Genomic DNA, 15,314 nt, shown 5'->3' on the forward strand with positions numbered 1-15,314 from the left:
TGACAATCCACAGTACTCAAGGGGCTGATAGAGTTACTTCCACATCAGTGCTGTTTAACCTAAGGTGTTGTTATTAAGGTAGTTAACTAAAAGCATACTGACAGTTGAGGAGTGAGTGCTGTTTTTACTGAACTGCTGCTCTGCCATGGCAGCTGTTGACCTGAAAGAAAAAGGTTTACTTTAATGGCCATTACGGAACCCCTTATGGCAGTCCAAAGAATAAATGGCAGAGCTCAATTTAAAGATTGGGCTAGTAAATGGAACAGACGCTTGCCCATCTGGACTATTGATGCATTTATGCCGTTAGTCTGTGTGAATAGATTATATTACACTCAACATTATGGAATAGAATGCTAGAATGCAATAGAACGGAATAGAATGCAAAACTAGAATGCAATAGAAAACGTTTATTTTAATATTCTGTCTTAATGTCACATTGCTCATGCCACATGCATTGTCCAAAGTGGGCGACTAGTTTGTATTGTTTTCTGTGTGACAGTCTGCAAAGCCAACTTTCTATGCCAATTATCCAACCCAGATTGTTGTAAATGCATGTTCTATCAAAATCTAAATGTTATAAACTATAGAGTTTTCTTCTGACACAATTTAAAGGGGTCATATGATGTGATTTAAATTTTTCCTCTCTCTTGGAGTGTCACAAGCTCTTGGTGCATAAAGAATATCTGTAAAGTTGCAAAGACTAAAGTCTCAAATCCAAAGAGATATTCTTTATAAAAGTTAAGAGTCAACCACGCCTACCTAAAACGGCTCGTTCTAACACGCTCCCACATGTCTACATCTGTTACTAACCAGTCCATGAACTTCCATCTGCTAGCCATCAGAGGTCACCCTTTCCATTTTCATTGACTCTCGCACTACACACTGTTGCATATCACCCCGGACTACATATCCCATCATTCATTGCACTGATTGCACACAGCACTGATTGCACACAGCTGTTTCATATCACTCACTTAAAGATGAATGCTCTGTTACATATCCGGTCCATGAACTTCCGTCTGCTAGCCATCAGAGGTCACCCTTTCCATTTTCATTGACTCTCGCACTACACACTGTTGCATATATCCCCGGACTACATATCCCATCGAGAGTCAATGAAAATGGAAAGGGTGACCTCTGATGGCTAGTAGACGGAAATTCATGGACCAGATACGTAACAACATCACAATGTGGGAAGATTTGCATAACGTCGCCAAAATGTTCACGCAAAGAAAGAAGGCATAACTTTTATTCTCGCTGTAGTATTGTTGACACTGCAGCCATGTCGTGAAGGCGCTGTGTGCTTCGTTGTGAAAGCGAAACTTCTTTGTTTGGCCTTCCAAAAGAGGACGATATCCGCTTCGTCATGCCTGGAGCTGATCTGTGCTGGTCGCTGAGGAAATACATCAACTTCGCGCTGTGGATCGCCGGATCATCTTTCACCGTGGACGAAGCGGAGTCCAGCCCGGGGTCGTCACATGTGGTTGCCGCAAGCCCGCCGGCCACTCCTTCGTCGAATCCACCGGCCGCGCCGTTCTCAAGCCCGCCGGCCTCCGCTCGCTCTAGCCCGCCGTGTGTGATACTGTGTGTTTCGTTTGTTTTTTTAACCTTAAAAAACACATTTCATTACACCCAATAATGTTATTTTTAGCAATATCATATGACTCCTTTAAAAACCAATATTGCTGAAATGTCTGCATTTTTGCCTCATGTCCAGTAAAAATGTTGTTTTGAGGATTTTTACACTTTAGGGATGCATCAGCATATGAAATTTAGCTTTTGCATTCTTACATACTTAAATAAAATACTTTATAGGTCTTATTGTTCATGCAGAATTTAGGATATATAGCCATGCAGTCACAAAAAGTAATTAATCTTCTCTAGATTTATTTCAAACAACAGCAAAACCCAAAACAAAATATAACCAAAAACAGTAAACAAACCAGAAACATTAGTGGCACCACAAAGTATTGTACATACAGTAACATCACTTTAGGTTCAGTAACAGACATCTTGCCTCATATTTTTTCGTGTTTCTTAAAACTTTGCAGATATGCTACCAAAACAAATGGATAAAACCTTAGTGCCTCAAAAAGCCATCAAAATCACATATAACCTCACAGAGAATGGAGAAATATAGTGTTCTTCCCTTCATTTCAAACAAAACGGCTTACTGATAACCATCTCAGGCAGGAAGTGCTTTGCTTGGTCCGTAAATTGTCTTTAATTAAGTATAAATATGAGTGTTTATTTCAAGTTAGACTAAAAGGTTAGAAAAACATATTTAACAGCATATTCAGCAGAATATAAAAAGCTGAAATTGTAATATATGTACATAAGACTCTCCATTCAACAAAAACACACAGGTGACACTTTTAATGCTTAAAAAATAATTTACAGAACAACAACTCTGTTACGCATGAGTATAACATTCATACTGAAAAAAAAGTTTTTGCAAATATATATAAAACACACTTTGCACACTAGAGCATAAAGTTGTCTGCTCCAAGATTTTATGTGTTGTTAAAACATAATGCCTTTAGCCTAGTTGTTCTAGTCATTAAAAATCTGTTTTGTACGGAGTGCATATCAATAAGTGCAAATTATTTGCCTTTTACACATTGTGCATCTTTCTAAACATTTGTCAGATTTTGGTGCTTGTTTTGCATTTTAACAGCAGCAACAGTATTTTTGTTTTGCAGAACACACCTCTTGTCACTACTATTTTGACCCCGAGTTTAAGATTAGTGCTATTGCTTTGTCTTAGTTGCATGTAGCAGTGTGTTCAGCAAATATCAGAGTAGTGCATTGCATCATTTCACCAATCACCTGAAACAGAAGCTCAGGATCAAGTTTTTGAGCGCAGGTAGTGGGACGCAGGAAATGCAGCTCCACAGACGAGTGAACGGGGCAGTGTTATTGTACGTCACTGCTCAGGTACAGGATTTTCAACAGGCACTGAAGGCTTTACTATGGTCCTACTAATTGCACAGTGAGTCTCCCTGCAGTGAGAGGTGGTGCTGAAGAAAAAGGCTTCATGCATCTGAGATGCAGCTCTGGATCTTATCAATCCATAGCTGGGCACGCTGAGCATCTGCTGCACAGAAGTTGTACACTCGTTTAGTGGTCTTCAGCTGCAAGGACAAAGAAAAAGAGAGAAGAGATTTTAATGTACTTCTATTAAGCAAGGATGCATTTATTTCATCAAAAGTGACAGCAAAAACTTATAATGTTACAATTTCACAAAAATGCTGTTCTTTTTAAATTTCTATTCATGCTGATGGATGCTGATTGGTCATAGTAACAGCACGTTCACCATGTCACTGTGGCTGCACCCAACTATTAACCTTATTTTACACGGCAAGTACCAGCTCCTCAAGCATAAGGATGGCACCTACTATATTTAATAATTATAATTAATAATAATTAAATCATTTTTAATAATAATTTATGCATTTAGCAGACGCTTTTATCCAAAGCGACTTACAGTGCATTCAGGTTATACATTTTTTACCAGTATGTGTGTTCCCTGGGAATCGAACCCACGACCTTTTGCGCTGCTAATGCCATTCTCTACCACTGAACCACAGGAACACAATTTACTTTAATATTTTATTTACTTAAAAATATTACGGATAGTTTTTTATCATAATATTACAGGTACAACAGCCATGTGCTTCTATTGTTAGTATAGTCACGGCTGAGGGAGTACAGCAAATTCCATTTCAAGGGAAGTCTGTTCACTCTGTGGCCATGTTTGCAATGCCTCCAGGCAGCTATTTCAGGTATCCAAGGCCATATCCTATCTACTTGAATGGGAAAATCCTTAAATCTCAAAAATAGCTTGCCATGCTCACATTTAAACAACACATTTCAAACCAGCAACAAAATCTGACTTGGACTGTCCCATAAATGTTGTCTCTTGTGCTCACATTAACAAAAGCTTATAATTCAGGCTGGACCAGTCAATGCACACGTGCAGTCCTAAACAAGTGTCTGGAAACCGCATTTCCATCACAACCGGAGCAGCAGCAGTGACAAAACGACTTCACCGACTGGCTCTTTTCTTTAGGTGGGAGTTATTCTGCCATATTTTGCATTGCACTTTCTCCCATTTAGAGTAATATGAGTGTACCGTCTTGTTATATCTATACAGTCTCAGCCTCAGACGTCACGCCCACGAACCGCTGGCTGAACGTCAGATGCACAAGGCACAGTATTTAGGAGTTTTGAAGTCATTATCATCTGATTGTTTGAATTCTACAGGATTTTCGGGGAATGCATTCTTTCATGTGTCACATCCTTTAATGATTCGCCTGGAAACACAGCTGTTCTGATGTCAAACTCCCTCATGGAGGAAGAAAACCATTTTGTTTACACCAGTGACAATGATCACATATCAGGATCAACTAAATGCTGAATTTTCAGAAGTACGTGAAGGTCACAGCATAGACTCTGCACAACGCTCTTGAATGAATGATTTATTGGTTGCACGGTGCTGTATTATTGTAGGGACATCGACTTAACATTTTTACGCCCCAAATGTGATGCTGAACAAAGCGAACTATGATTGGTTGCATTATATGTCTGTCAGATGGCCTCGGGTGGTTCTTGGCCAGCCAAAGCTGCGATGAAGTCAAAACCTTCTGCCGTCAATCTGAAGGTCTGGCAACGCAAGATTAGGTATATCTAAATGTCTTGGGTAAAGCACCGCCTCAGGCACTGCATTGCTTCATTAACTGGTGGAATACTTACATCAAAGAAAGCCTTTTCACTGATGTGTTTGGGGGCTCCTATAGTTGGTGTGGCAATCAGGACAGATTCCACTTCAGCCAGGTCAATATAGCCACGACAGCTTGTATCCTCATCCGTCTCATAATACCTCAGCTATAGGGTGTGTCAAATAAATGAATAAATTAAGGTAAAGACCAAAATACAAAAATGTAATAAACGACTTACCTGATGTTTTGTTACGTCAAGAACAAACCACCTAGCTTTCCAAGCTTTAAGTAATGCCCCTCGCTTGTACAGGATTCCCTCAAATGACCTGTATAAACAAAGAAATGATGGCTTGTTGGCTTTCTCTATAAAGCTCGATTAAGTGGTATCAAAAGTGCTGTCTGTCATTGTTACCTATTGTCTTCATTCTTTGGGGTAAACTGATTGTAGAGCGTGGCTGCCCTGCGATTAACCCCGTTGACTGCAGTGCGGCTGCTGTCTTCTCCGAGGTCGCTGTCAGGTAGGTGCAACATGGAGTGTCGCTGATAGGCCTGCAGGTTGGAGGTGGGGACCAAACCAGAGATGGACACTGACGGTTTCCGCAGCTATGAGATTAAAAGAGCAAGAGATGAGGTCAGTATATCCGGAGAAGACACTTTGCTACTTGCTATTGCTATAAGTTTGATTGCATCATATAATACTTGCTGTTATTGTCGCCTCTGGCTTGCTTAGTTGGGGACACTTAATTTCCAGCGTTATCGTTGACATGATTGCAAAGATACTATTTAAACTGAACTGAGCTGGATGATGACATCACTGAATTCAATGATGAACTGTCTTTAACTGAAAAAATGTGTGTTTACTATTGTCATTTTGCATTATTGACACACTATTTTCCTAATTAATGCTGTTCAGTTGCTTTGACACAATCTGTATTGTTAAAAGCGCTATATAAATAAAGGTGACTTGACTTGACTTGACTTACTCACATATAGTCCACAAACAAGGATGCTTCTTTGGTGCTTTCTAAGGCCTTTTTACCACTGCATCCCCAAGCCGTACATAAGCAGATTTGTTTCTACGGATTAAAGCTGGGGCTCTTGATGGTGATGTGATATTGGGGTTTCTATTAAGAACCCCCATCAATAAGCGACTTCTGAAAGTTGGTCCCTTAGAATCATTACAGATTTGTTCTGAAAATGTAATTTTAGGTCGATATTCAAATATCAATTTACACAGAAGAATCCAAACCCCAAATTGTCTGGATTTAAGGGTCAGTATCAATGCTAAAATGATAATATGTGCTTGAAATAGATACATGTTGCATACATGTGTGATGTTAAACATGCCTAAAAATGTGTACACAGTGTGCACATTTAATATACAATTTGGAAAACAAAACAGGTAAGTAAGAAATGCCAGTTGAGGCTACATTTGTGAAGCAAAGTGGAACTAAAATAGCTGGACAGAGAAGCAGCACTCACATTGCCCTCCTGTTTGAGGTCTTCTTGGATGCTGTCTCGCACCTTCTCCAGCGTGGTGTGCCAGGGCTCAGACTGCTGTCCCAGTTCTCCCTCCAGCCTCTCAATGTCCTGCAACAACACAAATGCATTTTAAAGGCTTCCCTTTACTGGTGCCTTAGATCAACCAGGAAATCTTTGGGTTCTGCTTTGATATTTTTGTCCTACCAAGCAAGCAGCTCTATGTTTGTGATGGTTGCTTGCGTTATAGTAGCTAGTATAATTCCTGCTATTCACAGATAACATCAACAATGGATGAGTAGATACAGATTGTGCTTTGAGAAGTTCAGAAACACTGAATGGACAAATCCACAAGTAAAATCATGAAAAAGCATGGTGTGAAAAATACAAGGTATGTTTAGAATTTTTTCAGCTGCGTGGTGCAAGCAGAGAAAACTACTACTCACTCTTCTGATAGACGCATCCCTTCGCTCCTTTGATCGGCTGCAATTTTACTGCATCATGTAACATTTTCACTTTGATTGCGGGAGGATAAGGACTTGGTGAGAAACTATTAAAGGACAAAGACATATGGACTCACAGCCAAGAGTTTGGTGATGGCATCAGGCTGGGCACGGCTGACACTGCTGTAACATGGCCAGACGATCCTCCTCTTGGTGGTGGCAATGGTGTCTGACTCTTCTGTGCTCTGTGAGCGCATCGCGAGCATACACCAGTCATAAGAGGGGCCTGTGGACAGCGCCTCTCCAGTGTAGAACTCCCATGTCGCCAGATTGGGGATCGAAATCAGCGGTTTCAACACCGCCTAAAGGGAAAACAAAGGAATCATTATTTGTTGGCTTTTTCAGTTCTGACTTTACATAAAGGCGCTGTAAGCAATATTAGTCACTGTAGAATTTCTGCCAGAATTAGCCACTGAATTAGTCGCCCTCCCTCTTTCCAAAATCTTACCCTATGAAGGTATTGTTCTACCATTACGCATGTTTACATGCACTCATTTTTGTCAATCGGAACGAATCCATCCGATTTCAAATTATGAAAGTTCAGTTTATATGAATGTTACAATCTGATTCACATAGTCATTTACATGTTCATTACAAGCATTCTGAAGGGAACTTCAGCATATACAGAACCAGAGAAAGCCACTGTGATAATGTCGTCGGCGCTAAAAAAAAAGCTGACATATCATCAGAAGAGCAAAATATTCAGTCTCCTTTACTGAACAGTCCGGAAAATGTAAATATACATACGCACGTTTATGAGACTGAAAACATGCAAAACATAAAACATATAGAATTAAGCATTTACATGCTTCATTTTTTTCTGTTGATTGGATTATTTAAGCTCTAACACACTTACAGAACTTTTAACTTTGAAGAAGCATGATGCTTGTTCTTTCCTAACCTTAAAATCTCACAGTCTCAAGATTAGAACGTGTGACCTTTTACAGTGTTTGGTAGTAAGAAAGGAATGGGAAAGAAAGAAGAAACAGTCCACAGGGCCCTTTGCTCTCACTAAACTTCATAAAACATGTTTTTGTTGGGCTATGGGTGACTCGCTGAACTGATTCACTCATTTTGAAACAACTTTCACTCAAGCCTGGATTTGAGGATAGGGCACTTTCCCATTCAAGCTTTGTTTTTTTTATAGACTGTCACCACCTGATTCACTTGTAACAAGACTGCTTTATAAGGTCAAAGAGGCTGTTTTGCAATTGTGGGGAACTATCCTTCACTGTGAATGCGATCTGGCAAAAGACGTCAGCATGTTTGGGACTGGTAGTCAACACAACCTTTAAGCAGAGTGCTCTAGGGTAAAGGCCATTAGAGCTGTCTGGTACCTCTGCACACACCCAGATAGACTATTTACCTCCGTCTCTGAGGGACTATACAGGTAGTTGAAGAAGAGAGGACTCTTGCGGTGCATTCGGTTGATACACTCCCAGACACAGATTCCTCTCTTGGCCTGCTTTTCTCCTTTGTCCTCAAACAATGTGCCTTTAGTGAGGAGACACAAAGAAGAACTTGTGAAATTACACATTACTCAGAGTAATGTGATAAGGTGTGAAACAAAATATCAGAAGCCAAGTCTGATAAGACTAGCAGCACTTAAAAGAAGTGCTTCCAAAGGTCATCAGGGCTGCTACAGGTAGGTAAAACTTTTCTGAGCAAGACTGCACATGTCTGTTGTAATACTATACAGGCATTAAAAGCCTTGTTTATTTGAAGAACACAGCTGAAAAACATTTGCACAATAATGTAATTATGGCAATACAAAAAGACAAATACTGTTTTGTGGTGGAATGTGTGTTTCTTCTTAAAGAATGACATGAGGAGTTGTGCATACACACCATGCTCCAGGCGCTCATAGTCCGAATCCAGAAGGAAGTTTTTGAAGCGATTGGAGACGTAGTGGTATGCCAGAAACTTCAGATAGTATTGATTAAACTCAAACTCAAGGGGGTACTGGTAATGAACCTGGAATAAGAAAGTCAATGCGTCACACTAGAGAAGCTTTTTGGCCTTATTTCACCGCTACAGCGATTCAACAAATATAATAATGATTAGTAAACGCCCAGGAAATTATTAGTTGAAGGGAATTTAAAAATACAAAAATAACAGCAGCAGGAGGGACATAATGTGGTAATGTACAGCCAACAGGATGTAGACAGAAGAGCTTGCAAAGTTCTCACACTCGAGGCCACCTGGACTTCCTGGCAAAAACAACAGCTGCCTCTAAGATGAGACACTTCTATTTTCAGATGCTTTCACTATATTTCTGTGGTCTGTGACATTGCCGGACCTCCGCTGGGTCATTCAAATGCTCTACGCCTTGATTTCATCACATATGCCTAAAAACAATACATGTCTGTAAACGCATGGGAGTGGTGCGCGTTGTCTCTGGAGGGAGAAAAACTCTTCCTGCCCTTTACTTAATGTAGCACAGATTGAACAGAAATCCCCAAATTTGAGTTTTCCACCGGTTGTGCTAAACTTGCCGATGTTGGGAGGTGATGGCGAAACACTCCAGCCAGGACAATGCTGGCCGCAGGTTAAACACCATCTGTGTACGATCATTTCAAAGGGGGTTGGGGGTAGGTAGATGTGCCGAAGGAGCAGCTCTGTCTAAATTACTTGCCCACCATGGGGATTGCAAAAGAAAAGCTAGAGCATGCATTCTGACAGCTGAGTCTTTCTCGTCCTCCTCCTTCTGGCTGGATGCTGCAGGAATGCTGTGAGCTCATGGACGAAGCACGGTGGGAACAAGAGAAGGGTGGTGTGAGAGACAGAGATTGGGAGTTATGAAGTGATTCTGGGCAGTGTGTGAAAAAGAGAGATGGAGGAATTGGTTATTTGTTATTTAGCAGACACTTATCCAAAATGAACATGGACAGTCCCATTTGGTGCAGCCTGGGGTTAAGGTGTCTTGCTCAAATGCAAAATGGTCATGGGGTTCATGAGTCATTCCATCTGTGGTTTGAACCTACAGCCTTTCGGTTTCCAGCCCAGATCTTTAACCACTACAATTCCACCACCGCAGATAATGGAAAACATCAGAAGATTGCTGGTTCAAAAAGCAAGATCATTATCTCCTTCAGCAAGGCAAGTAACCCCAGGTTACTTTGGATAAAGGTGTCTGTTACACGACTGCTTGTATAGTCAACTTGCCTGATGGACACAGTCAAGAAACTGGAGGAAGATGGGAGTGAAGCCGCTGCCCTGGCTGCTGGGGGTCAGGTTGCCACGTTGGCTGAATTTGTGGCCAAAAGACAGCCACTCTTTCTCCAAAAGCACCTGAAAGCCCTCTAAGGTCCTGTAGAATGGATCACTGAGCACCTGCACAAGGGAAACCACCTACAGAAACAACAGAGAGGAAGAGAGGAATGTAATGAGTTACAAACACGGGCCGATACTTGAGAAGTACCCAGTATAAGTAAATGCTGGCCCTATTGGATTTAACCCTTGCTGACCCAATAAGTGTATCAGTGACTGTCACAACTCACACATCCCAACAGCTTTTACCTGACAAAAACATTTACCATCAGAACTCTGCCTGGGAGTTTTCTCCATGTGGCAACCTCTTAACTGCAATATTCTGTACATTAAGCATTAAGTTTGTCACAATTACTTAAGGTCTGCATGAAAATAGTAATTGACCCTATTTACTTACTACTAGTGCTGTCAAACGATTAATCGTGATTAATCGCATCCAAAATAAAAGTTTTTGTTTACATAATATGTGTTTGTGCTGTGTATATTTATTATGTATTTATAAATACAAACACATGCATGTATATATTTAAGAAAAATATGTTATGTTTATATATTAAATATATTTATATAAAATATGAGAATATAAATATAGAAATATATATGCATGTAAACATTTCTAAAATATATGCTGTATGTGAGTGTATCTATATATACATAATAAATATACACGGTACACGCGCATATATTATGTTAACAAAAACTTTTATTTTGGATGCGATTAATCGCGATTAATTGTTTGACAGAACTACTTACTACAATAATAATTTTGTGGTTAACAATTAATCCACAGGAAATTTTTTTTTTTTTTTCACACTCATTAGCCAAAATCTGAAAATTTGCTTTCACTCTGTAATGGCATTACTTCTCGGACTGTTTGACAGTTTGGGCAGAACATCCTTAAAGGGATAATTCACTCAAAAATTTAAATTCTGCCATGAATAACTCACCCTCATGTCGATCCAAACCTGTAAAACCTTTGTTCATCTTTGGAACACAAATTAAGATATTTTTGATGAAATCCGAGCAATTTCTGACCCTGCATAGACAGTAACACAACTACCACATTGAAGGCCCAGAAAAGTAGCAAGGACATCAATAAAATAGTCCATGTTCAACCGTAATTTTATGAAGCTACAAGAATACTTTTTGTGTGCAAAGAAAACAAAAATAACGACTTTATTCGACAATTTCTTCTCTTCCACGTCAGTCTTCGACGTGCGTTCACGAGAGTAACACGACGCATGCGTGTGGTGCTGCTGATGCAGGAGCCGACGTTCTGACGCAGAACCCAGAAGCGCTGTGTCTTGTTTATGTAAACATGTCTGAAGATTTCGACTGAGAGGATGACTTGCAAGTTTTTGCCCAGCTCTACTTATTTGAACCAGAATATAGAGATGATGAACTAAGAGAGATGGCCATTCTATGCAAGAACAGCGGCTCCTGCTTCAGCAGCACCCAAGCATGCGTCATGGGTATTCTCATGAACGCGCATTGAAGACCAACACGGAAGAGAAGAAATAGTTGAATTAAGTCGGGTTTTTTTTGCAGACAAAATGTTTTCTCATAGCTTCATTAAATTACGATTGAACCACTGATGTCACATGGACTATTTTTACATGTCCTTACTACCTTTCTGGTCCTTGATCGTGGTACCCTGGCTGTCTGCAGGGTCAGAAAGCTCTCAGATTTCATAAAAAATATCTTAATTTGTGATCTGAAGATGAACGAAGGTCTTACGGGTTTGGAACGACATGAGGGTGAGTAATTAATGACAGAATTTTCATTTTTTGGTAAACTATCCCTTTAACAACTCCCCACCAAACATCAGTCTTCTGCAAGCTACATATGTGACCCTGGACCACAAAACCAGTTTAAGTGGCTGGGGTATATTTGTAGCAAAAGCCAAAAATACATTGTATGGGTCAAAATTATCGTTACATTGGGAATCCTGTTTCAAAATTGTGTTGGCAACTCCATGTATTGCCTTAACAAGGTGAATAATATTTAAATCCGATAATAGGCAAAGACAAGGCTCTAAAACAAGCAGAAGGAATAGGACTGTTAAACTGTCACATGCTATAGCACACGTGTGTGAGACGATGCTCACCTGAGTGGTAATGTCCCAGCCATCCTCAAGACTAACTAGTACAGATGATCCACAGTCCAGCAACTCCACCACAACCAGAGCCAGCTGCAGCAGCTTGTGTAGCTTTGTAACACACAGATACAAAGTACAAAACAACACAACACATTCGAAGTTTAGCAATTCCTGTGCATTTATTGTAACACTGCTGTGCACATTGCTGACTAAGAGCTCTCAGAGTGTCTTGGCAGAGATCCTTACAGATAATATTGTTTTAGTGTCTGAGACACAGTGGACCATAAGGCCAAAGGGTTTTGTGAGTGCATGGGTTTTAGAGTGGTAAGCAACTTTGTTTTGCTTGAATTGTGTCATGCAATTTTCCCATCTTTGTGTTGTATAGTTTCCCATGGTTGACTAGTTTTAAGGAAAGACTTTTCAACAGGGTCAGAGTCACACAGGCCAACCTGTTTCTGGTTTTCTTAAGATATAGGCCACTGTGAGTCACAATAAGAGGAAGGTGCAGGGGTAGTTTTAATACTAAGGGAATGTGTGTTCAGAGGTCATGCTAACCTGTAGCATCCATTCGCTCTCCTCCAGAGCCTTAAGGAACGAGTCCTCTGTGTCTGAGGACATGGAACTGGGTGCACACGCTCTTAGAAGCTTCTTCAAGGAGCCCTTCACCTGTTTTGTGTCTGCAAACTCTACCGGCACCAGTTCACAGTTCAGTGCTGAGTCCAGTCTTAAGCCCTGTCATGGAAAAGCATTTGGTACAAACTTTTAATTTTGTTTTGTTTCATTTCTGGAAATAACAGAACATAGAAACACACATTTGGATTATGCCTCTGGGTAGAACGTTGTGTAGAAGTTTTGCTTGCTTCCAGACCAGAGTCACACATTTGTATTTCAATAAGGTTTTATCAGATTGTATCCAAGACTATAATTTTGAGCAGACTAACTATTTTACTAATGTGGATGAAATTAAATTTCCACTTCACAGGCAACAACAAAAATTCAAAACAGACAGTTAATGTACTGAGTAGGACCAGCCAAATAACTTAGAGTTTACTTAACTGTCAACCACAGGGCTGATTTATTCCAACTATAAATTTTTTTTACATTGAATGTTAAAGAAACTATCTAAAAGGTAAAAAGTAACACAAAGTTCCTTCAGGCATCCAAATGTAATATAATTTCAGCAAAAACAGACAAATTGTGTCAATAAATCAGAGCTTTTATAAATGGCTATTAAGAGGTCCTTATCTAGTCATGAATTTATTATGCGCTGGGGAGAACGCTGTCCAAGTATTTCAGGGTGATATGACCTGGTACACTTCAACACAAAAATGAAAAAAATAAATTTAGAAATGAACACTTCTTCCCCATAAAAGGTTCATCACACAAGGTCAGCATCAGATCCTTAGCTTCTTCTCTCGAAGAACTCATAGTAAGTGTAACATCTTTACCCTGAGATGAGACTTTTCGCCAAAGATGTAGAGCGCGGCTTGATGCTTGAGGAGTTTGGCCTGGAGGTTCTCAATGCCTGTAGGGGGCGCCAGATCCTTGCCAGCCAACCGCGTGCCCATGTCGGCAGCAGCGGATTGCTGGATGAATCTGCTGCTAGAGCGCAGACTAGCCCACACACCTTTCAGAGAGAGGGGATAAAACAGATGTGTGTGAACAGGTTAGGCAGGATTACAAAAATTGCTTTGTAAAAACAAACCATCGTAACTAATATCAAGGACGGACAATGTACTAAAAGATGCTTAGAGTACTATACACTTATTAGTAGCTTAAAATCATAATCAAATTAGCCACATTAAAAAAAACATGTAAGGGGTAGGGAATGTGATATATATATATATATATATATATATATATATATATATTCCATTTGAATATATTTTAAAATGAAATTTATTTCTATGATCAAAGCTGAATTTTCAGCATCATTAATCCAGCCGTCACATGATCTTTCAGAAATTATTCTAATATGATTTCGGTGCTCAATTATTAATAATAGTTAATAATGGTTCTTACTATTATCAATGATGAATATAGTTTTTGCTGCTTCATATTTTTGTGGAAACTGTGATACATTAATCCCTTGTTGAATGTAAGTATTAATTTCCATACATATTATATTGCTTTCTCCAAACCTTTCAATGGAAGTGTATCATGGTTTCCACAAAAATATTAAGCAGCAAAACTAGGGATGTAACGATTCACTCAACTCACGATTCGATTCGATTCACTTTTTTTTTTTTTTTACAAAATGAGATTTAAGACAAATTATAAATTTAATGTGTCCTTTTATTATTGTTTGGACAAAATACTGTACGTTTCTTTGTGAAATTGAAATATAACACTATAATAATATACTAATATAGCACTTGCATATTATTGCTCTTTTGTTGGTTTTGATTGCTTCTATTGTCCTCATTTGTTAGTCGCCTTGGATAAAAGCATTTGCTAAATAACAAAATTTTAATTTAATGTAAATGTAAATAACAAAACTAAATTGAACATTTAAAACAAGCCCCAAATCAAATAAATAAGTAACACAAATTAAATAAATCTCTTCAAATAAACAAACTCAGGCTTTGTCTGTGCTCTTTCCATTTAAAATTAGAGGCAACCACTGCATTTTAATCATGATCCAAACAAAGATGCTGCATACATGCAACATGAGCAGTTTTTAATCTAAATTACAATGTATAATTTCTAAATTTGAAGCAAAAACAGAATGGTTTGACTTCAGTTTTGTGAAACTATGCATAAAAAATATCTGCATGAAACAGCAGGTAGCACTTAAAGCATTTCCTTGGTTTCCGCTGTAAACAAAGCAGCGCTGCTTATGAACTTTAATATGCAGGGCTCCAGACTGCGACCATTTTTTCTGCCTGTGTGACTAAATTTTGTGTGCGGTCTCATAAGTGCTGCAATTTCTGTTGCATATGAGAAACATCAAAGGGCAAACGAAACTGAAAGCATAACGAAACAGCGCTTAGAGAGTATACCTACTCAGCTACAGCAAAAATGACACGCATATTGAGGAAATGATGGATGATTTTCAAGCGAAAGTCAAGTAAAAGACCACTTCTTAAACCAGAGAAGGTGAACATGTTGGTATTCTTGTGGGGGGAAAAACATGCAAGCACTGTCACCGTTAGTTTTACTTTTCTTTTTGTTTTCATTTTTGAAAAACTTATCTTTGCTGTTTACCTTAAGCTATGGAGGCTCTCTTTTATTTATTTATTT

At 39.2% G+C, this 15,314-nt stretch overlaps 1 protein-coding gene across 1 annotated transcript in view; it reads right to left on the reverse strand.

Moving 5' to 3' along the window:
* Positions 1-1,918: 1,918 nt before the first annotated feature.
* LOC107584719 (myotubularin-related protein 13-like) overlaps positions 1,919-15,314 on the reverse strand; it is an 86,990-nt gene continuing 73,594 nt past the window's right edge. The window contains exons 28-39 of the mRNA XM_016271435.1: positions 13,520-13,698; positions 12,627-12,803; positions 12,081-12,182; positions 9,869-10,054; positions 8,551-8,677; positions 8,070-8,197; positions 6,781-7,005; positions 6,204-6,311; positions 5,134-5,324; positions 4,960-5,047; positions 4,756-4,887; positions 1,919-3,134 (exon numbers count right to left, since the gene is read on the reverse strand). Coding sequence (XP_016126921.1) covers positions 3,036-3,134; positions 4,756-4,887; positions 4,960-5,047; positions 5,134-5,324; positions 6,204-6,311; positions 6,781-7,005; positions 8,070-8,197; positions 8,551-8,677; positions 9,869-10,054; positions 12,081-12,182; positions 12,627-12,803; positions 13,520-13,698 — 1,742 coding nt within the window. The 3' untranslated portion in view covers positions 1,919-3,035. The remainder of the gene's footprint in view (positions 3,135-4,755; positions 4,888-4,959; positions 5,048-5,133; positions 5,325-6,203; positions 6,312-6,780; positions 7,006-8,069; positions 8,198-8,550; positions 8,678-9,868; positions 10,055-12,080; positions 12,183-12,626; positions 12,804-13,519; positions 13,699-15,314) is intronic.

Source organism: Sinocyclocheilus grahami, unplaced genomic scaffold (assembly GCF_001515645.1).
Source record: "Sinocyclocheilus grahami isolate Dianchi unplaced genomic scaffold, SAMN03320097.WGS_v1.1 scaffold62.1, whole genome shotgun sequence".
Classification (NCBI taxonomy): Eukaryota; Metazoa; Chordata; class Actinopteri; order Cypriniformes; family Cyprinidae; genus Sinocyclocheilus; species Sinocyclocheilus grahami.